The sequence below is a fragment of the Trachurus japonicus genome, chromosome 11 (assembly GCF_045865225.1).
Source record: "Trachurus japonicus isolate A0001 chromosome 11, Traja_1.0".
Lineage (NCBI taxonomy): Eukaryota > Metazoa > Chordata > Actinopteri > Carangiformes > Carangidae > Trachurus > Trachurus japonicus.
In genome coordinates this window covers 9,940,314-9,963,478 of record NC_140917.1, presented here as the reverse complement: position 1 = coordinate 9,963,478, position 23,165 = coordinate 9,940,314, and the positions used below count along the sequence as shown (strand labels likewise).

The 23,165-nt window shown below is 41.0% G+C and overlaps 1 protein-coding gene across 5 annotated transcripts in view; it reads right to left on the bottom strand.

Annotated features, from left to right (window-relative positions):
* Nucleotides 1–12,762: 12,762 nt before the first annotated feature.
* Nucleotides 12,763–23,165, bottom strand: part of col14a1b (collagen, type XIV, alpha 1b) — a 188,057-nt gene continuing 177,654 nt past the window's right edge. For 2 of the 5 annotated variants that reach the window (XM_085790906.1, XM_085790909.1), the window contains 6 exons: nt 21,978–22,013; nt 20,353–20,419; nt 19,562–19,750; nt 19,403–19,480; nt 18,404–18,559; nt 12,763–13,689 (listed from right to left, as the gene is read on the bottom strand). In XM_085790906.1, coding sequence (XP_085647032.1) covers nt 13,391–13,689; nt 18,404–18,559; nt 19,403–19,480; nt 19,562–19,750; nt 20,353–20,419; nt 21,978–22,013 — 825 coding nt within the window. In that variant the 3' untranslated portion in view covers nt 12,763–13,390. Of the gene's footprint in view, nt 13,690–15,972; nt 16,083–18,403; nt 18,560–19,402; nt 19,481–19,561; nt 19,751–20,352; nt 20,420–21,977; nt 22,014–23,165 lie in introns of those variants that run through there. The other 3 variants (XM_085790907.1, XM_085790910.1, XM_085790908.1) reach the window with 2 other exon arrangements.

Below are 23,165 nucleotides of genomic sequence, written 5' to 3'. Positions count from 1 at the left end.
AAAATGAAATGCAGACTGCACTTGTCGGTTTTGACTGGTCTTAAAATGCAGCTCCTGAAGGCGGCGATCCCTGAATTGAGAAAACTGTCCTCCTCGGTTTCATTGATCCGTCCGTCCATCACGACCTCGTCCTGGCGTCGCCTCCTTATACTGCATCACTGCATTTTCTCCTTTTGTCTTTCACGATGGTCACCATGTCAGATTAAATGATCACAGTGGCATCAATTCTTGCCGTGTCTTGGCCGGGAGACTGGCAACACCACAAGTATGACGCCAACCAATCATTGACCATGACCCTGCACGAGTACGTAGGTCATCGGGGAGGCATCACAACAAACTGCCAATCATGGCAAAGCCATTAAAGCAGAAGTAAGTGATATATTTGTGTTAATATAAGTCTTAAATAGTTATATCTTCCGACAGCAATCACTTTTATAGAGTGTTTGGTCTGAAACACAGGTCTGTCAGTCACTCTGCTCTGCTGTAAGCCGAGGAGAAAACTTTCCTTGTATCCTACAACCTTTATCCAATGAGGAGAGAGAACGGCATAAAGGGGCGGTCCTCTCTGTGTGTGCAGCCAAGGGATGCGCGTGAATGTGGTGACGTAGGGACGAGGGCGGGGATTGCTAACTCCATCGTCTGACAAGAAGTTAGCCAAAATGACCGGATCGCTTACTTCTGCTTTAACTTATATTGTGCACATGACGCGAGCTAACGTACTGTAAACAATGCGTCAGACCTCTCTGTCATCCTATTGGTCAATATCAAGGTTAACGTCATAGCAGATGTCAGACTAGATGGAGAAATTCAAAAAATTCAAACATGCTAGATTTTCCATCAGGATGTCATAGAGCGTACTACTAGACACAAAATGGCTGTTCTTCAGTTGTGTTACACTACATACAGGTCCAATCGTCATTCCTGACATTTATAATCTGGCCCAACACTGGCAATTTTGTCGGCCACAACAAAATCGGCCTGAATTTGTGAAGTGTGATCCTGGTATTAGTGGTGTAGCTAATAGACGGATGGATGGACAGATCTTCTTCCTTCTTTGGGAGGAAACCGATCAAGTGTGAACACGGTTTCTTAAAGAGCAGGTTTCTGGTTCTGGTTCCGGTTTTGACGCTGCATGAATTCAGACTGGATCGTTGTCCGGCTGAAGCGAACATTATGAGGCTTCAGCCGTGTGACGATGATTAAATTTTGCCCCCTCTGGGACCGGATCAGTTTTCCTGCCGCCGGTGTGGAGGACGTCGAAGAACACAAACACACAAACACAAAAAAAACGCTCTGTATCACAAAGAGAGTGAAAGAACGTCACCCGAGGTCGGCGCAGTAATTAAAGCCGTAATTACAGCCTGGAAACGTACAACGTTTTCCTTTCTGCGGCACAGCGGAGCGCCGACAATCAACAGGTAAAATCTGACACAGGAGTTAAATCCAGCTTCTGGCTCCGCTTCCCGCTACAGCACTTAATAAGGCGCCGCTCTCCTTCCTCTTCTTCCTCTTCTCCTCCTCCTGTAGGTTTTGGTTGAGTCACCCGCTCGCCTCTTTTTCTTCTGTGGTGCTCATTAGTAAGTCACCTGCCTCACTCTGGTGCTGCGCGGCCTTCCTTGATGCTTTATTCATCACGAGGAGGAGGACAAGAGCTGCGCGCTGTCTGGACACATTTACATACAAATGAACTGAGGATTAATTATTAATACACACACACACACACACTCACACACACTCTCACACACACACACATACTCACACACACACACAGGACCATCCTCCTGCTGCAGTGAGTGTCGATAATTACAAACATCAGCGACTCAGCACGGTATCAGTATTAATTCTGTGTGTGTGTGTGCAGGAGTTTATCAGATTGTGTGAGGTTGATCGTCCTGACTCTCACACACACACACACACACACACAACCCTTCTTGTGAGCCGTCGTCGATGCAGAGACAGCGAAGCAGGAGTTTTCTGCTCGGCTGCGTCGTCTTTTTTTTTTTTTTTTTTTTCCTGTGGTTTTTGTGTTTATTCAGATTCGGGGGGAGAAGCTGAGCTGCTTCACCTGCTCCGCATAATAACACCCGACTCAAACCTTTGGGCTCATTTACGCACAGATGAGTGTTTATAAAGCTACAGTATCAGTTCACAGAGATGAGAGGAGGGAGGGAGGGAGAGAGAGAGAGACGTCCGAGGGTGAAACATGTTGAATCAAATCATCACGCTTCCGTCTGACAGCTACAAAATGAAACCAATAACTTTCAATCATTAAAAACATCAAGGTTAATCTGATAATGTGTTATTGTTTTACTGTTGCAACGACCTTTGACCCAGCCTTTGGTTTGAATTAGTTGGAAATGAATCAGCGGCAATCACAAGCTAAACCGTTGCTGCTAACTGTTTCCGCTTTATTTGAGGTTTTTTTTTCAAACCAGTCAAATGCTGTGAGGCCTGTGAGTACGGTGGCCCAGAGGGTTCAATGCAATGCAACTCAAGAGAACACATGCAAAGAAACGAATGCACTACAAACTGCGAAAAAACACAAGAGAAATGTTTCCAGGGGACACGTTTTTGTCATGGATCTATTATGGTTTTTGTTTTACGCTGTTGTAAAATACAACTTCCTGTTTGTAGTGTTTGAAAACAAAGTGAGTTTGGTTTATTCTAACATCAATATCACATCATTTAGTTTTTAATCTGAATACGTAGCCTATACTGTTAGCTTAGCGTTAGCCTTCAGCCTGGGCCGTCGCTTTTTTGTGTCCCCCAGAAACACTTCTGTTGTGTTGTCAGTTTCTGCAGCTCGTGTCGTTGCCAAATCGATGATGTTGTTTGATGAATTTGCCACATTTTTGTGTCTTTGTATGTGTTTTCTTGAGCTGTGGTGTGAGTTGAGCCCTCTGAGCCACCGTATTTGAGAGTTTCTGGACAATATTTGTCACTGCTCTTGGCTCATGAACAATAAAGGTAGATTTGTATTAGGCAGCATATGTGTCCATAGTTAAACACTTGAAGATAGATACATTTAAATATATAAATAACACATGATTTAATTTGCAGTTGCAATTAAATCCTTCAATTGACTGACAGCCCTATAATAAACATATATTCACACACTGTCTCTTGACTCTTGTGTCACAGATCTGAGACAAAAAACATTTCCTCTCCTTCTCTCTCTGATATGTTGTTTTGATCATTTCTCAGACATGAGGAACATGTGGATGTTAAACCTTCGTCTGATTTCAAAGCCGGATCCTTCAAATGTGATATCTTGATATTTATGATATTTCAGATATTTAAGATGAGGGCGATATCTGTTCTGTCGAGCCGCGTCTCCGGGCTTCAGACTCTCAGATGTTCAGCAGCTTCAGTCACATGGATTTAATTTCACGGTGAAACCTGATCTATTGTAATTTGCTTTGGCAGATTTGTATCCAAATGTGAACCACATGTGTCAGATTAGAGATTGTTTCTCTGCAAGTTATAAATATCACACATGGCATCTGATTCACAGCTGCAGCCATTGTGCTGCTTCTTGTTCTCTGAACGTACAGGAAACTCAAATCCACAGTCACAGGTTTTAACCTACAGAATATAAATGTACATGTTTTATCATAATGTTTTATTCTTCTGATATTAAATAATCGCAGATGAAGCTGCTCCTCGTGTCAATTAAGGTGCTGAGTTAAAATCTCACCACAAAGTCCCTTTAGTAAATAATCTGGACCTTTCAGCTGTAACCGTTTTAATGCTCAGGAGATGAAGTTTGTCATGGACATTGGCATTCAGACTGTTTTTTTTAATTTTATTTCTGACATGAAGGTGAATAAAAATTTCAGTTGTTATATTGATTGTTTATTTTATACTGTCACAGGTGTTTGCATCTGTTTTGTGTTTCACATTTGGACTGAAGAAATAAAACCCTGAGATTCTTACATCCTTTCCACCTTCATCTCTAGCTGGTGCCATTTTAATCTTCTTCTATTATTTATTTATATTTAATAATGTCAATAAGAAGAATAAAATAAGAAACCTTATTATTTCTGACTTTTCTCTTTGGCTTTTCACACCACGTAGGTTGATTTTATGTGCACAGATATTTTATCTGGGGTGAACAGTCTATTATGTTTTATTGTGTCTTTTATCTTTAGTATTTTGTCTTTTTATTATGTTTTATGGTTTCTATTTTACGGTACAGCACTTTGGAAACCTTTGTGTGTATTTAAAATTGTGCTTTATAAATAAAATGGATTGGGTTGGATTTTCATATCAGCCCAAAGAAAAGAGTAAAAATGTTAAAATAACAATAAAAATGGAATAGAAATGACACATTAAAATCAATAAACACTAAGATGATGAAATCCATAATGTTTAACATTATTCTAATATACTGAATTACTTAAAGGTTCCTTATTGTATGCAGGTAAACACCTGGGTTTTGTATTATTACAAAGCAGGTCCAGGTATTAATGTACGTTACTGTGAGGTTTGATTGGAAGAAAACAGCCACAGATATTTTTTTTTAAATGCTAAATTTCTACCTCAGGGAAAGTTAAAGTTACTGAAAGAGATAAAAGCTGCCAACTAACTCCATTATAGACTCATTTCTCATGGTCATCATAATTAATTTAGTGCAACATGTGGCTTCATATACAGACCTCTGATAATCACATAAATAATATAAAATGAAACAAAAGGGCAGAAAATACTGTGAAATGTGTGTGTGTGTGTGTTGCTCATCTTTCAGACGTAGTCTCTCTTCACCACATGAGGGCAGCATTACATCAATGTATAAGCAGCACGTCAACAGGGGAGCAGGTTGATGAGCCACCTCTCATCTCTTCAGCTGTCAATCAAATAGAGCGACAGGTCAAAGGTCACTGAGAGGAGGAGAGAGACGTCCGGTTCAGGTGACATCCTGTAATTTATACAGAAATGCTGTTCGGTGAGAGAGAGAAGGAGAAAAGAGTGTGTGAGAGAGAAGACGAATATGGATCGATAATGTTCTGAATTTTTTTAATTACTTGTTCTCAGTAGAAACTGAAACCGTTATTCTAATAAAACTGAGTGAAACCGAACAAAGACAACAAACGTCTACTTCCCTCGTCGTCGTGTGTGAGTCCTGCTTTAACTCTGGAGCTAATTATAATCAACCTCATCAGCACTAAAGAGCTGTAATTACTGTGTTTATCCACTCTGAGCTCTCCTGACGATGACAGGCCTTCACCCCGCCCCGCCCCTCCCCACGTTAAGACAACAGCAGTTAGGGAGGTTTGTGGGGGAGGTGGAGGAGGTGGTGATGCCGTTCCTTCACGTCGTCGTGTTTCCTGCTGCTTCTGGATCAGTTCTGTAAAACACCTGCAGCTCTGCCTGGATGCACTGATGGAGAATCATGTGACGTCACATTGAACCGGGGGCACAGCCACAGAGAGAAGCCTTACCTGACTCACCTGACCCAATACAAAGGTTAAAGCAACACTATGTAGTTTTTTCGACCTTAAAATAATGTTTCTAAACTCATTGAAGTGGTAGAAAAATGGTTAATAGGATGAATGGTGTCGCTGCTGCAGCCTGAGCGGGGTTGTGTCGGCTGAAACTGCACTATGTAACTTACCTGTGCAGGTAGGAACATAGATATAAGAAGACTCACCCGCCGCTGCTGCCCAATGACACGGCGTAGCCACATGACGGCCATCTTGGAACGGGCAACTCTCTCCCTCAGAGCATTAAGCCTATGGTGCATATTCTGCTATAATGACCACAACTTGCTCAGTTTTTGTCCGATTTCCAAACAGTTTGATTTTTTATGAACTTTTATGCAGTTATGATGCAGCATACTTAAAATCACGGATCATTTTAATCATGTACTTTAAAAAAAAAAAAAAAAAGTAACATTATAGTAACGTTGTGCAAATAGTTAAAGTAATAGCTACATACTGATTTATTTTTCACAGAGTTATGAATAGTTTTTTTAGTGCAGAGGACAGGATCACACACCTGAACTAATGCAAGTGTCTGTGAGTTGCCCGTCCCAATATGGCTGACTGTGAGCTACGCCTGCGCGGAGTCCGATCCACCCCCTTGTGTAGGAACACCAGAGTACCAGTGCCATGAATCCTACATAGTGTTGCTTTAAAGGTTGAGGAGGAGGAGGAGGTGTCAGTTTTGTCCCTTTCAGACAGAAACAGTTTTGGTTCTAGCTCCGCTCTGGCGTCTCAGAACGTGGTGCTTTCTGGCGAACCAGCTGCATTCACACTAGTTTAAGTGGAACAGAAGAGGGAGGACGTTACTCAGGCGGAAGTAACCACAACAGCGGGAAAATGTTTGCTTTTTTCTGCTGTCTTGGTAATCCTTCTTCAGTTATTTAAAGTGTATTAATAATTTGGTCTGGCGTTGGAGTTGGAGTGAACCCAGCCTCTCTTCTGCAAATTCGGCTGCAACCTGCTGAAATTGAAATTCTGTCGAAGATCAAATTGCCACCAAACATTTCATTTCTTCAGCCGACCACTGCAAATTCTTTTTCTCCATGTTGTCAGTCGCTGCCCTCTCTCCTCGTCCTTCCTGCTCGTCTTCACAGCCTCGAATGTGACACCTCCAACAATGATGCCATGGTTTGCAAGGAAAAACCAACTATTTTTTGGTCCCATTGAGAAACGACTCTTCAGGTTCCGAACCAATTATTTTTTCGGCCTGAACAAGCTGGTCGGAGCCCTGCCGGTGTGAAACCTCTATTTAAGTTTTTCATTTTACAGGACTGAGATAAACTGAGCTTTCTGTTGGTTGGTTGAACTGAACAGTGTTTTGTTATTTATTGTTGGTGAGGGAAGTTACGGACATTTTCCTTTTGTGTTTAGTGGTTTTTAATACAGTTAGGATTAACTGTGTTTACTATTTCATTTGTTGGTAACACTTTATAATAAGTACACACTATTAAGCATTAAAGCAGAAGTAAGTGATATATTTGTGTTAATTTAAGTCTTAAATAGTTATATCTTCCGACAGCAATCACTTACATAGAGTGTTTAGACTGAAACACAGGTCTGTCAGTCCCTCTGCTCTGCTCTGAGCCGAGGAGAAAACATTTATCGTATCCTACAGTTTTTATCCAATGAGGAGAGTGAACGGCATGCAGGGCTGTGTGTGCAGCCAAGGGACGCCGTGAATGTGGCGACGTAGGGACGAGGACTGTTATGGTGCGTTCAAGGAAACTCATATTTTTCCGACCGTGAAGTGGTACCAGTTCGATCTGGTACGAGTTCACGGGTCGGAAGTTACGAGTGGCCGTTATAGTGACTTTCACAGGTAAAACAGGTCGGAAAAACACGAGTGGGTTGCCTGAAACGCTACAAAGTCGTAAGTTGTGACTTGAAGCTGTAATTTACGATTTCAAAAGCCTGCCTGGAACGCAGCATTAGCGAAAACGACCGGACCACTTACTTCTGCTTTAATAAATAAATTCTTCATTTATAACACATTAATACTCATTAGTATGTAGTTTATAAATACAGTTTGTGCTTATCAATGATGAGTAAAACATGTTGAACTGTGTTTATAAACTATGGGTATTCATGTGTTATAAATGATGAATTCAGTATTTAATGAATGCTTAATAGTGTGTACTTATTATAAAGTGTAACCCATTTGTTTGATCTTATTTTTCTTTTGTAAATTTTGACCTTGACCTTGAGGAGGAGGAGGAAGAGAACTGAGACAAATCTTTATTCAATCGGTGGGAGAGGCTGACAAGATTAAAGCAGAAGTAAGCGGCATGTTTGTGTTAATATAAGTCTTAAATAGTTATATCTTCCGACAGCAATCACTTACATAGAGTGTTTGGTCACATCAGTGGTTTATAAACAGTTTGTGTAAAACCTTCATCTGAAGTCTCACTTCCCCACTGTCTTGGCACCGTTATCATTATTATCATCATGACTAAAGATACACTGGTTTCTAAATGAGACTTCCACTCTAGTGGTCTGGTGTGGTTCAGACCACAACTTCCTGTGAGGAAGCCGACTGACCTCAAGTGTTTGTGGGTCAGACAGAGTGAAAGTGAAAGTGACAAAAGTCCAAAAGTGTAAAAGACTCTTTAAAAACACTATGAATAACTAGATAAGCTCTTTCCATTTTCAGTCTGTGACACATGATCAACAACAGCTGCTCTTTTTATCAGAGAAAAACAAGTTGATCAGGCAAAATCTGTGGAAAAAAAGGTGGATGCTCATATACAGAACCTAATATAAAAATAATAATAATCAATATATCGTGATTTGATTATTGTTGATACAGAAGAGGCTTCAGACCTACACACTTCAGACTCTACAGTGTCATTAACACACAATTCGCCGAAAACTGTGTCACAGTTAATGTTAATGTTGTTGCTAAAGCTTCATGTGGTTTTAATGTGTGAGTGGTCACCAAGGTTAACTGTGCAAGACGACACACACACACACACACACACACACACCACTGGCGGTCTATTCTCTCTTCCTCTTTGTGGTCTTCCTTTTTCTAATGAACTGACAGATGTCATTACACAAAGTGTGTTACTTTACTTGAGTCACATCCACCTCTACAGAAGTTACTACAGGTCTCCACTTATCAGAAGGTCGTTGGTTTGATCCCTCTGCACGTCGCACGTTGAAGTCCACCAAACTGTATGTGAATGTGTAAATTTGTGTTTTAAAGTCAGTAAAGTGCTGTAAAGACTGGTTTGTTTCCCTGTAACGCTGCACTTATAAACATGTAATCCTGTCAGTATCCTATCAAAATTGATTTTGTCTCATGTTTGGGACAAACTGCAGATCTGACATTTGGTTCAAACTAAGATTTTTTCACTGTCAGCTATAATTTATCAGTTTTTCAGCCATTACTCAAAACTCTTTAGTTTAAATGTTTCAATTTCATCACATCACAAACTCTGCCACAACTAAACCAATTATTTTTTAAAGGTCACATTTGATAAAAAACATTAGATGTCCATGTGTAGTGTGATTATAAAACAGCTTTATATTAATACTGTGAAAGTATCAAGGCCTCAGTCCACAGAGAAATGCACACAGCCTGTATTCTGGCCTGCAGAACTGAAAGATTTAAGAGATCATTTGTTCCTGCTGCAATCGTTTTATATAACACTTGTTAAAATGTTTTTTGTGTTCATCTTTTGTCATTGTTGTGTGAGCTACTGGACTAACTTGAATTGCCCTGCTAGGGATGAATAAAGTATTCTCTATTCTATTCTATTCTATTCAGAAACTGAGCCTTAAAACCAGCCGTCAGGACTTCCTGTCACTTTGTGATGTCACAACAAAGCAGTCACCAAGCCCCGCCCACCACCTGGTCCCACCATCCAACACTTTTTCCAACAGCATTTGGTTTTACTGTATGGTTACACGTATCTCCTTCTTCAAGAAAACAGTTAGCCAGTCCGAAGAGAGACTTACAGTAGGGCCTCCTCTCTTCTGATTGGCTGACATCAACCTGTTGCTAGAGAAGCTGTGGTTTTTGGTTCTTTAGACTACAAATAAATGTTTTTATGGATCAACACTTTAAATAAAAGACAGGAAAAAAATAAAACTTTTAATTAAATGTCTTAATGCCGTTTGTTTATATACTGTAAGATAAAAGAGGAGCTGGGCAGGTGATGTCATCAGGTGGATAACAGGATGTTTAAATATGTCAGTGAGGCAGATTGTGGAAAAGTTTTTACATTTTCAAATATTTATTTCTGTCGCTAAATGACCTTGAACATTTCCCCCTAAAGACGGAGAAATAAAAGGCCGAGTATAAAGACGAAAAGTTGTAGCACTTGAGGTGAATTATTCCTGTTATCCCTCCTCTCGGCTCGGTGGTGATATTTTGGTCCAGTCAGGTGAAAACGTGTCTGCGTCTCTCTTTTTTTTTATTTCTTGGGTTTTTAATGAGAGCTGGAGACAGAGGTGTGAAGTTGAGTTCACCTGCTGGTTTCTACTCAGCGTCCTGCAGCGTGCACCTCACTGTTCGCTTTAATTAGACCTCACAGTTCAGTCACATGACCCGCTGAGGGACAGCAACACACACACACACACAGAGACCAGCAGCAACGGTTGTACTTCAGTTTTATTGTTCTGAGAAAATCAATACCAAGTAAAAAATAAATTACTTCCTTGATTTTATTCTTTAAACATCCTGGTCAGAGATGTAGAGGGAAATCTCAAACACTGAGGCCTGTTTTTGTTTCTGAGCTCCTCGGACATGAAGGCCTCAGAAACTGGACTGAGAAGCTCCGAGATATTTGGAGGAAGTTGAATCGCACTTGAAATTTGGGCAAATTTAGGAAAAGGGAAGGAGAAAAAAAAAGAAAAAAATCAAACTTATTTGGAGGTGAATTAACAAAGTGCACCTTCCTCCAAATACCTGTGCGCCTTCCTTTCATATATATCTGATCTCCAGCTGTAAGAAATCGAACCAATGAACGCGATCAAACACGAGACGACTTCAAATGGAGCCGAGCGCCGGCCGCTGCGTCTCCAGTTTCTGCACGAGAGATGAAAAAAATGAGAAAACCGAGACCCAGAGAGCGGCGTCCCGGAACAGATGGCAGCTTAAATTAAATTATCCTAATGATAAAATGTGACAAATGGAGGCAGATCAATCCACAGACGGAACAAAAAAAACAAAAAAAAAACGAAAAAAAAAAAAACGAGAACAAACGCAGAGGCGGGAAAAAACAGCTGTCGGTCTAAAACTATCAAACTCACTCTTCTCTCTCCGCTCGAGTGACGACAACATCCAGACACCTGACGACAAAACAACAACACGTTTACAAAGGAACAGAACAGAACGACGCGCTCACATTAAGCTCTTTTCATCAACCTTCTCAAACACAGAGCGACATCAGTCTGAGCTCAACGCTGCGACAACAACTGTGTTTGTCTGAGGAGAGAACGGAACAAAACAAAACAATAATCTTTATACGTGATGGTAAAAATGTGTCTATGGCTCTAGGAGATTAAAGGAAATGATACATCACACGGTAAATGGAAAAAAAACAAAAAAACATGCAAATCTTTACATAAATATCTGTTTCTGTTTTTTTTTTTTTTTTTTTTAAACAAATAAAAGAAACAAACACGTTAAAATCAGAGTTCAGGTGAAATCATTTTGTTTTCTGTTGTTTCACTCTGTCAGAATATAAACAGGTGTTTTAGGTCAAATCAGTTTGTTTATGATGACTGTGTGTTATCTGGTGCTTTACTGTAGGTGTCTATGGCAACAGTACCTTCAGACTGCAAGTCTTAAAGGGATAGTTCAACATTTTGGCAAATTGGCCCATTGCCATAATCCCTATAGTTTTAGGAGTAGGTTCGTTACCTTTCCCTCTAAAACAACTCTGTCTGGTAACGTTCTGTTATTATCTCATAGTGTGGTGAATGTGCAGGTCACAACTTGTCCACCAGAGCGTTTTGGAGTAGTTGGATTGTGTATTTGATGAGTTTGATGAGGGAAACCAATAAATCCCATTAGCCTCCGTAGCGTAGCTCTGAGCAGCTCACGGCTCTGCTCCGCTGTTCTAAAAATAGCTTGCACCGACAATTAAAGGTAACGAACCTACTGCTATGACTATAGGGATTATGGCAATGGGCCAATTTGCCAAAATGTTGAACTATCCCTTTAATGCTCAATTCGGATTTTTTTGCCCAGATCCGATTGTTTGTTTGGCTGTTCACATCAGCTTCTAAAACGTGGCTTACATCAGAGTCCTGTGTCATGCTGTTGTACAGGAAATGAGTCTTTTCCGCTTTTATTTCAAAGTGTCTGTGCAATGGAAGTCGGAAAACGTCCGAGCAGGTGCTGAGGAGGAAACAAATGATGAAAAAGAGGCAAGAGGCAAACTATGTGTTTTGGCTTTTCTTTCTTTTTTTTGCGTTGCTTTGGCTGAACATTTGGCACAAAAGGTTTGTGTGTGGATGCGGAGACAAAGCCCGGAGCGGTGGGACAGTGATGTGAACAGCAAAACTGTGACAAATGTCGATATAAAGTCACGTAAAAGTCGCATAAAAACCACAATGGGGGTCGTATTTGAAAAAAAAAATCTGATCTGGGCAAGATTTGAGTGTTCACACTAGCCTCGTAAACCAGCCTCTCCCGGAAATGCATTTCATTTCATTTCTGAGGGAGAGTCTGGCCTCATTCCCCCTGTAAGCGTTTGGGGTGGGTGGGAGTAGTAGCGTTGACAGACAACCCCATTCAGCCAATCAGCAAGTTGGTATATCAAACTTTTGCCGAATCCATTTGGAAGAACAGCGAAAACGTCTTTTCCTTCAAGAAACTCAACAAGCGCCGACTCTTGCTCTTGTTTAATTTCTGTAATGGATGGTATTTCAGTAAGGACTCTCAAATCTTTACATAAATATCTGTTTCTGACTTGTTGCTGTTTGAGACTTGTTGCTGTTTTTAGGCTGCTACTGCTAGATACATGTAGCTCCGCCATGTTCGTTGTGGTAAGAGTCGCGCAGTCTAGTGACGTTATCATCCGGGGTTTTGCACCAGTCGGTCCCTGATTGGCCAACGTGCTGTGTCAATCACAGAAATCTGAGCGGCGACGCTGATTGGCTCGGCCTTCTGAGGGTTTCAGGCCATGAATGAGGCCAGACCCTCCCTGTGAAATGAAATGAAATGAAATGCATTTCCGGGAGAAGCTGGTTTACGAGGCTATGTTCACACTACTTCAAAAAGAAAATTGACCCCCCCAAAAATCCCAGTGGGGCGACTTTAGCCTGCAGTCTGAACGTAACCTGTGTCAGAGGCTGTTGTTGCTGTTGTTGTTGTGTATTATGTTAGTATTTGTTTGTGTTACCTGTGTGCAGCTGTAAGTTTGTTTGCTGTGATGAAACACGTGGTGCAGCTTGTTTGTTTGTTCATTTCGCTGTGATGCTGAATTGTTACAACTTTGACAGTTTCCTCCAGTCGACTCTGAGGCACTTGAACCAACCAAGTCAGAAACAGACAGTAGGAGAAGAAGAGGGAGAAGAGGGAGAAGAGGAGGAGGAGGAGGAGGAGGAGGAGGAGGAGTGGCTGCTGATCTCCTCGTCTCTTCAGCTGCTGACGGAGACACAAAACAAACTAAAATCTTTTTTTTTTTTTTTCCTCAACAGTCGTCTCCTCTGAGACGGAAACAAAGCGAAACAACATGAAACCGTTTTTTCTTTTCTTTTTCTCGACGTTAATTCTTTAGCATAGATGAGTTAAAATAGTCCCCACCTGCTCCCCCACCCCCACCCCCACCCCTCCCCTCTACAATGTCCATAAGAAATCCTCTACATCAGGCACTTGTTGATTTGTCCATAACGGCTCCGAAACCGTCCAATCAGAGACAGCGAGCGGCCCTCCGTCCTCCAATCAGCTCCTCTCAGTCAGTTAGCGTCTTCGCTCCTCTCCTTAACCTCCTCTTCGGCCCGATTCTCTCCTCCTCCTCTTCTTCCTCTTTCTCTCCTTCTCCTTCTTTCCCGTCGACGCTCCGGGAGCGGCGGGACCTCAGCTCCACGTCGAGCGCCGGGTCGTCGGGGGAGACGGGCCGCGGCGCCGGGTAGTTGGGCTGGTAGTAGCGGTACGGGTCGTCCTCCTCGACCTCGCCGTAGTTCTGGAAGACGTTGGACGGCAGTTGGACTGCGGGGACAGCGCCGCCGTGAGTGATCATCTCCTCACCCTCTGCGTCGCCAAACCAACCAAGCAGACGGCGAGCGGCCGAGCGAGCGAGCGGGAGAGAACGCCAGCGCACCAGGAGAGCCCAAAACAAAGATGGCCGACCCGCCACCACAGGAAGCAAGAGTTTGGATCATTGTGATGGATTTTGATTGGATTAGTGAGACAGGGAGGAGGAAGAGGAGGAGGAGGGGGTGGGAAGAGAAGGAGGAGGAAGGAGCCACAAGGAGACACAGAGGAGAAAGGTTACCAAGGGTTACCACAGGTTACCAGGGGTTACCATGGGTTTAGGAGGAAGTTTGAGACAAAAAGCATGTGTATGTCGCAAATGTATGTCAGTAGAAGTTTTAGATTTAGATGTTTTCTATGAGCTCACATTCAAACTGACTTTAAGTAATTAATTAGTTTCAAGTGGCGACTTTCAAAATAAAAGCATCTCAATACTAAGGTGCCAATTTCAATCAAAAATTGTTGTGAAAATGATATTTTATGTTGACAAAAGAGATATGTTTGTCAACAGTTTAAAGGGATAGTTCACCCAAAATTCAAATTTCACTCATTATCTACTCACCCTCATGTCGACTAAGGGCTGGGAGAATTTTCAGAGTCCTCAGTGCCTTCTCTGAGTTACGGGGGGGGGGGGCGCGCAGCAGTATTTGTCCATATAATGGTTGTGAATGGTGCTCACTTTTCTTTGTCCAAAAAGACACACCAAAAAACATCCAAATACCTCCATGCTGCTCGTCTGTAATGTCCCTCTTGTATTGAAGCCCCGACATGAGAAATTGTTCCGCAGGTCAGTGCAAATCATGCGAGATTTGCACTGACACAGGAAGAGCAGTGAACTGAGACACTGGGAGCTTCCGCTACAAACAAGCTTAAAACATAGACTTTTAAAAAAATTTTCGGAACAATTTCTCATGTCGGGGCTTTAATTCAAGAGGGACATTACAGACGAGCAGTATGGAGGTATTTGGATGGTTTTGGTGTGTCTTTTTGGACGAAGAAAAGTGAGCACCATTCACAACCGTCATATGGACAAATACTACTGCGCGGCCCCCCGCTGTAACTCAGAGAAGGAACGGAGGACTCTGAAACTTCTCCCAGCCCTTAGTCGACATGAGAGTGAGTAGATAATGAGTGAAATTTGAATTTTGGGTGAACTATCCCTTTAAATAGTTTAAATGAATTTAGTTTGAATGAAGTCAGTAAAGTCAGTCGTTGATCTAGAGGAGGAAGCACGGAGAGGACGATCGTCTCCGTGAAGACTCGTCCTGTCCAACCAATTAAAGGATCAGTCTGGTGATGTTTGACACTTTACTTACTCTCAGCAAACCTCATGGAAAGACCAAAACCAACACTGTCTGTCTCCGACTAACACAGTTCAGTGTGTGTCAAAGCCTAGTTTATATTGACTCAGTCACACACACAAACACACAAACACACACACACACACACACACACACACACACACACACATCGTCCTGCTGCCTCAGACTCACTGCAGCTCTGAATGTGATTCATCTGCTGCTGGAAACGACTCAGACACTTTAAAACAGGAAACGATTGATTATTGACAAGTTTTTACAGATTTACATCTTTAGAGTCAGTCACTGAGAAGCTTCAGTGCTTTAGCAGAATTTTTTCAATTGTTATAAAACATGAAAACATCACCAGACTTATCCTTTAAGAGGGCGCTTTATTTTGAAAAACAAAAAACTTAAACCTGTTTATATACATTATACTATTTCACATCTGTGTAAACTTGAATTCTGTGAATCCTGTTTTCTCTCTTTATATAAAAATAATAATTAAAAAAAATCTTATTGTTTATTTAGAGCTGCATCAAATAATTGTTTTCAGTACTGATTAATCTGCAGATTAGTTTCTCAGTTCAACAACAAAAAGTTGAAAGTTAAGAGGCTTAAATCAGCAAAGACAAAACACAAATGTTTAACAGTCCTGTACTTAAATACCTTGAGATGGATGAACTGAAGGCATAACTGTGTATTCTCTATCGCTGTGTACTTTATTTTATTATTCTATTTCACTGAAATTACACTATCCTATGTTGTTTCTTTTTGTGGCTGAGCTGTTTATGAAATGTACTGTATGTTTGTTTGAATTGAAAATCAAAAATATATATATATATATATTTTTAAAAAGAGGCTTAAATCAGGAAACATCTGCAGATACATTTTAAAAAAGTAAAGAATTAATTATGCAGCTACATGTATGTGTAATATTATAAGTTAAATTATTGATTATTAAAATACAATTGATGTGTAGTGCAGTGGAAGACATGATTATGAGCTGATGCAGCCGATTGAACAGTTAATAACATCTGTTGTTATTGTGAGTGTTTGTGAACGCAGCTCAGTAGTCACTGCTGTACGGTGCTGAGAGACATAGACAGGCAGAGATGGAGAGAGACACACACACACACAAACACACACACACAAAGATAGAGAAATAATTACAACATGCAGACGTTAGTCACATGACGCCACCGTTCACCGTCCGCTGCGCGACCTTTAACCTCAACACACGTCACATATGAACACAAGCATGCAGCATGTGCAGTACAGGATGACTCATGCTGGGTTTCTCTCCACTAACGCCACTTTGATCATTAAGTGAATAAATGCATTTCCAGTGTTTTGCTGATTTCCATATGTGGTGAGAATTAATGGCTGTTTGTGTTGACTCCAGGCCTCCTGGATACATGCGATAAATCCTGCTGTGCCGACTGTGAAGCTGTTAAAATATAATTTCCCATGAGTCTCTTCCTGCGAAAGGCTGAGAAAACACAGTCTGAGTCGCTTTGGACGCTGGAGAGCAAATTAACACATAAGAGACAGAGAAGCTGCCAACAGCACTGATTCATCATCTGCAACTTTTAAGTGAATTTTGTGTAGCATTTTGCAACTAATTTGTGGCTCCTGGTGTATTTAATTAGTGCTATCTGTAGGAGAGAACCCGTCATGCAGCATCTTTCTCAGGGATCCACCGAAGCCACGCTCACAACACGGACAGCTTCCTCAGAGAAAAGTCTCCGTTGGATCGAGTTAAGACGCCGAGTCCGGTCTGTGGTTCCTGTTTGCTGATCCGTGCAGCTTCAGACAGAGACTACAGTACGAGACCGAGCTTTAAAGGGACAGTTCACCCATTTCACAGCGATCGATGTGACTGTAGCTGAATTTATTAGGCTCAAATGATTTTACAACAACAACATTTTAAAGACATTAGAAAACCTCTGTCGCTGCTATAATTAGTTAATTATCTTGTTACTTATTATTATATTTCATTACATGATGACTCATCCTACACTTGACTGCAGAAACTTCATTAGAAGATAAGATAACAATACTAACAAAGCTGTTCAATGTGGTTTATGTTTTCTAATCTAATCTAATCTAATCTAATCTAATCTAATCTAACAATCTAAAATAATTACTTTACAAATCTAATTACCCATGTCCAGAAGTCCTGCATACATTGTATTGGTTGCACTTTAATTAGATGAAACAATGCCTACACTTACTGTAGTGTCCCTGACAAATAAACAGATAAATAAAACTCATTTAACAGTGACACATCATAAAAGTTCATATGTATAGATTTCATAACACTTATTATTATTTTACCTTGTCTTTTTCCATTTGGGTTGACAGGACATGAGCTCTGTGGTTTTCATCTTTATATGTCTACGTGTCAGAAAAAAAGACCATCGACAGTCCTGCACTCATCTTTTTCTGTCATGTTTGGATTTAAAGGACAATTCCGGGCAAATTCAACTCGGGGCTGTATTTTCCTAACATTTTAGGTCTAAAAGAAAGAGTTTAAAGAGTTTTTCAGTTTAATTGCTCCTGTCTTGCTGCTGTGGCGATGCGGGGACAGACCGGGAGAGACACAACTACCGCAAAACAGGAGCAATTAAACTGAAAATCTTCAGATTCTTTCTTTTAGACCTAAAATGTTAGGAAAATACAGCCCCGAGTTGAATTTGCCCGGAATTGTCCTTTAAGGACATTTATTATCGATGGATGTCAGAGATATAAAAACCAGGGAGGTTTAACTCACTATTGATCAATACATGTGTTGTTGGACGACTCAGTAGAAACTAACTATTCACATCTTTATTGATTTGGGTGCAGTGAACCTTTAAGGCAGCGAAAGTCCCTTAACTCTGAGGGTGAAACAAACTGTGGACTTATTTATTGATGATAACATCTGGTTGTTTGGATGTTTATTGTTAAGGTCCCACCCAGAACAAGACCAGTGCATCACATGAGGTTTGAAATCATAGAAAATAATTTCAATCACAGTGTTAATGAATTTAATGAGACAAAGTTCTGTAGCTGAACTGTGTATTTGAAGGATTTTGATGATTTTCACCTTCAGATACACTGAGTGTGTGAGTGACTTCAGGGACATGCAGCCTGTTTAACTCAGAGTGAATTAAACAGTTCAAAAACACACCTGAAATGTTTTCATGCTCAGTGATACAGTTCACAGAGTCCACAAGTGTCTGTTATTAACATCAATGTCACCTGAGACTAATGAAAAAACTTATTTTATCACTGTTAACATTATTACTTTACTATTATTAAAACAGTTTTGCATCAAAACAATGAATAGTCCTTGGAATTCGGGTTGTGTTCATGAGGCTGGTGCTGTGTGTGTGTGTGTGTGTGTGTGTGTGTGTGTGTCTACAAACCTCCAACGTTGTAGCCCACGCAGGAGTTGGGGTCACAGTATCCTGGCGGCCCCGCGGGGCCGATGGGACCAGGGACCCCCGGTCGACCAGGGGAGCCGGGGTTGCCAGGTCGCCCTGACGACCCCTGGCTGCCGGGTCGGCCCTGACCTTGTGGCCCTGGGAGGAAGAGGAGGAGGAGGAGGAAGATTTTCAATGGACTGAGTGATAAATCTGAGAATAAATGAAATGTTGAGTCTCTAGTTACATCTCATTACATCATCTGTTTTAGATTATGGAGATGTAATTTATGGACGAGCAGCTACTTCTTCACTAACTCCACTGGATGCTGTGCACCACTCTGCCCTCAGGTTTATAACAAATGATCCATACAATACAATACAACACCACCCACTGCATTCTCTTTGTTTTATCATTTATCAGCCTTGTCACACATACTGCCTCCCTACAGTCTATATCATCTCTCTTAACACAGAAATCAAGTATTGGTACCTGTTCACAAAATTACTTGTTGCTCTAAACTCCATTTGTCCGAACTGAAATCGGTAAAATGTCCCTCTCCCATAATGCACCGCACAATATATACGTAAATATATATATATATATATATATATATATATATATATATCGGAATAAACTGCAAGAGAATTTTTACCACCACTACAGCTGTTCAAAAGTCTGATCACTGACATTGTCTTATTCAATTATAACTGTTTCTAACTCCACATCAACTTGTCTGTTTCATTCATGGTTTTATTTATTTTTTCCTAATATTTACTTTTAATCATTTCTTGTTTTTAGCTAATATTGTTCTATGTTTTGTTGTGTTGCTGTGAATTTGCTTGACGCCACTGTAAATGGTCTTTCCTCAATGGTCTTGTTTTAAATAAAATAAAATAAAGGTTTGAAATGAAATGATTATAGTTTTTACATATATTATTAAAATGATGTGGAGGCCCAGACTGAGAGCTGTACAGTACGAGCTGCTGTGGTGTGTTTTACCGGGGGGTCCTGTGGGTCCTCTGGGGCCTTGGACTCCGACGCCTTGAGATCCCTTCTCACCCTTCTCTCCTGATTGACCTGGAAACAAGACGAAAACACACACATGAGTATAAAGTAGAACAACAAGTATCATCAGGTTTTCTCTAACGATGACCTCACCTCTTTCTCCCGGTTGCCCGTTCTGTCCGTTCTGTCCTGGGAAGCCCGGTCTTCCTGGCGGTCCCTGTTCTCCCTGGGGCCCTGGTGATCCCGGACGACCCGTCTCTCCGGGGGGTCCGGGGACCGTGCGGATGGACACGGGCGGACTGGGAGCGTGGTTCAGGATGGAGTTGTAGCGCTCCATGTGGCCTGAGGACAGACAAGGTGAACGACAACATGGAAACAATGAGCTGTGGATCTTCTCAGTAGCTCACACACTTAAATGGTGATAGTAGGGATAGGTATAATAGGGATAGTTCACCCAAAATTCAAATTGCACTCATTATCTACTCACCCTCCAAATCATTATTCAATATTATTAAAATATAGATTTTTTTTTTTTTTACGGAACAATTTCGCATTTCGGGGCTTCAATACAAGACGGACATTACATACGAGCAGCATGGAGGTATTTGGATGTTTTTTGGTGTGTGTTTTTGTTACGAAGACAGTTGGTATCCATTTGCATTATATGGACATGCACTGCTACGCCGAAGCCACGGAGGACTCTGAAACTTCTCCCAGCCCTTAGTCGACATGAGGGTGAGTAGATAATGAGTGCAATTTGAATTTTGGGTGAACTATCCTTTTAATGCTGTGTTACATGACAGAGAACTTCTGCATCAATAGATTTTCTAAGCTGGTGAAAAACACCAACTACACAACAGCAACACAAACCAGAACCTGGTCTGATTCTGGTCTCAACACCACGAGGATGCGACTGAAGAGCATCAGCCTGTGTTGTTACTCACTCTGGATCAGCTGCTCACACACCTGCCGGGCGATGGCCTGGACCGAAGCCGACGACTGGACGTCGCCCTGGAGACACATCACATCACACGTGTTTTTAGTATTTTTAGTAAAGTATGTTCAGACTCTCAGCTGTGATTGAGCTGCTGCTGCTGCACCAGCTGGGATTTCTCCTACATGCTGCAGATGTTGTGACCACAGCGTCAATCAACACCACACACTATTTTAGTCCACATGCTGCTGTTTTTAGTAATAAAAAAAAGGCCTGATGGTGACAAAGCTGCCAACAATTATCTGTGATTATCTACTGTGAACGCAGCTCAGTGCTCCTGACATCATTAGTAGTTTTATTTTTGACAAACCACAAGGGGGCGCCTTCCTACCGGCCAAGAAGAGGCAGGGCAGGAACAGACCAGCAGCTCTGGACCAGACTTAGCATTCACCAATACATAGTTTATAGCAGGTGCTGGTGCTTGTTAGAGTCCAATATAACTTTAGTCACAGGCCTTCTCTCCTATTGGGTTCAAGTTATTGCAGTTTGAAAGTACAAGACCTCATTAACAGTATCAGACAGGATCAAACATGAGCATGAAGAAGGAGATAATAAACTATAAAGGTTCTTGTGCTAATCAAAAAAGTGAATCAATACCAATAAAAACAGATAAAGTATGTTGCCTCACCCTAAAATATGAAATATAAAAACTATGAATAAATAAATAAGTTGTAATCTTCTGCTCTGTAACTGTTGATGAACATGACAGCATCAAACTCTGAACCAAAAATGTTTCATTTACTGTAATTTTACTGCATGAATGACTGAGGGCTGATAAACACAGAGTGGATTTTCTTCTTCCAACACGTGTCAACAGTGAAAATAAATCAGAGAAATTACAAGTCGACTGTTTGTTAGTTGATTTAAATCCAGTCTGACTATGTATTTTCATGTGTCGTGTGATTTTAAGACACAGGAGTGGATTCAGGTCATGAAGTGAAGAGCGTTGATCTGTGCACATGGCAGCGTGCAGAGAGGTGAAGTGTCCTGAGACGCAGCTCTTCAAGTGGTTTTACAGCTACAGTACCAACAGGAAGCAGAGATGTTTGACCTGATAGACGACGACGTGTCACAGGAAAAAACACTCAACTCTGGACTTTTTTTTTCAGATGTCATTTTTGCTTGTTGTTGCATTTTTGGCTCTTTTGGTTGCTAGAAACTGCTGATAAAAAAGAAAGAAAAAAACCAACCAGAAACCACTCATGATGCAAAAACACTAACTACTTTTTTTCATACTGTGTTTGTGGGCAATAATCAGATAGTGCTGTAACAGATGTGTGTTTTCACTACTAATACTTTCCAAAACCACAGGCCAATCTGCATGTTTATTTTTTTTATCATATGTTAAAGAAGAACGAACTGAGTCTTTGTGAGAAGTTTAAGGTCACTCAAAACACCCAAAAGTTCGATTTCTTATTATTTTAGTTTTGTTTTATTCATGTTCTGTTCATTAAATATCACAGCGTGCAGCTCAGGAAATGACCTCATTTGCATGAAGAGAATAGAAATCTGAATTATTCTGTCACACTTTGCATTTGAGGAGCGTTTCCCGGTGTGATGGACAGATCCACTTACCCGTTCACCTTTCTCCCCCTTGCCTCCAGTAGGACCCTGAAAAAGAGAGAGGGAGCCGTGAAAAGAGGATTTGACTCTGCAGACATGAGATGTTCTCTTTCTATGGACCGTGAGACAAAACAAAACAAGACGGAGGAGGATTCTCCAGTTGAGACGTGACACAAAGCTGCTCTCTTCACCTCTGACACGGCGACTCCCTAATCCTCTCAAACATCCTCACTCACTCCTACTTTCTGCTTTCTCTACTGGAGGATTTTATTGTCTTTGTAACAACACAACTGTGTCCAGCTCCTTAATCCTGGTTTCAGATTTTTCAGTCATTTGTCGATTCTCCTGTTCGTTCGTTTAAAGGTGAATTCCAACTCCTATCTTAACTCTCAATCTCAAAAATGCGCACTCCCGAGAAGTGCTACTTCTTTCCCGATTCTCAGGATGTCAAGTTGAGGGACAAGTGTAAGGGGCTGTACAGATTCTCCGACACCACCATTGGGAGCAAGGGTTACCCAGAATGCAGCATTTTCTTTGTTAATAGAGATATAAATATTACAAAAACCATTGTATTATCTTAGTTTAGCCCCATTTTATGGATTATTTACCTCATTGTTGCATAACATTTATTTTACAGTCTTTTGTCAATAGCCGGCCATGTTGCTATTGTTTAGTTACAAAATGTTTTTTTCTCGCTGGTAATGTAGTTGTTAAGTTGTTTTATCAAGATACAGCCTACGTAAATGGTTTGACCGGGCTCACATCATCTCTCGTAGCCGCAGACGTTATCTAACCATAGTTACAGCTGCTGTTTACCTTTTAATAAGCTGTGGTATGCGGTGACTTTCAGATGAATATGTCCGTGGTTGTGGTATTCATACAGATTATTTGTTTGAATATCAACTTATAACTAACTCAGCTAACTTATAGGCTACAAAAAAAACTAATAACCGAAGAAATAACTGACAGATAGTCCACAATAATTTTAAAAACATGGACCTGATGGACCCGTCGATGACAGAGCTGCGTGGCTTATGATTAAACTGGCAGGGTTAAAGGTGCAAATATAAAAAAAATAATAAACTAATGCCAAACCCCCCAGTCCGTACCTGCATTTAAAGGGGGTGCCATTTCTAAGTCACAAAATAGCCCTTAACACTTGGTTTTGAGGGCTACTTAGATTAAGGGTTGAGCTTGAGG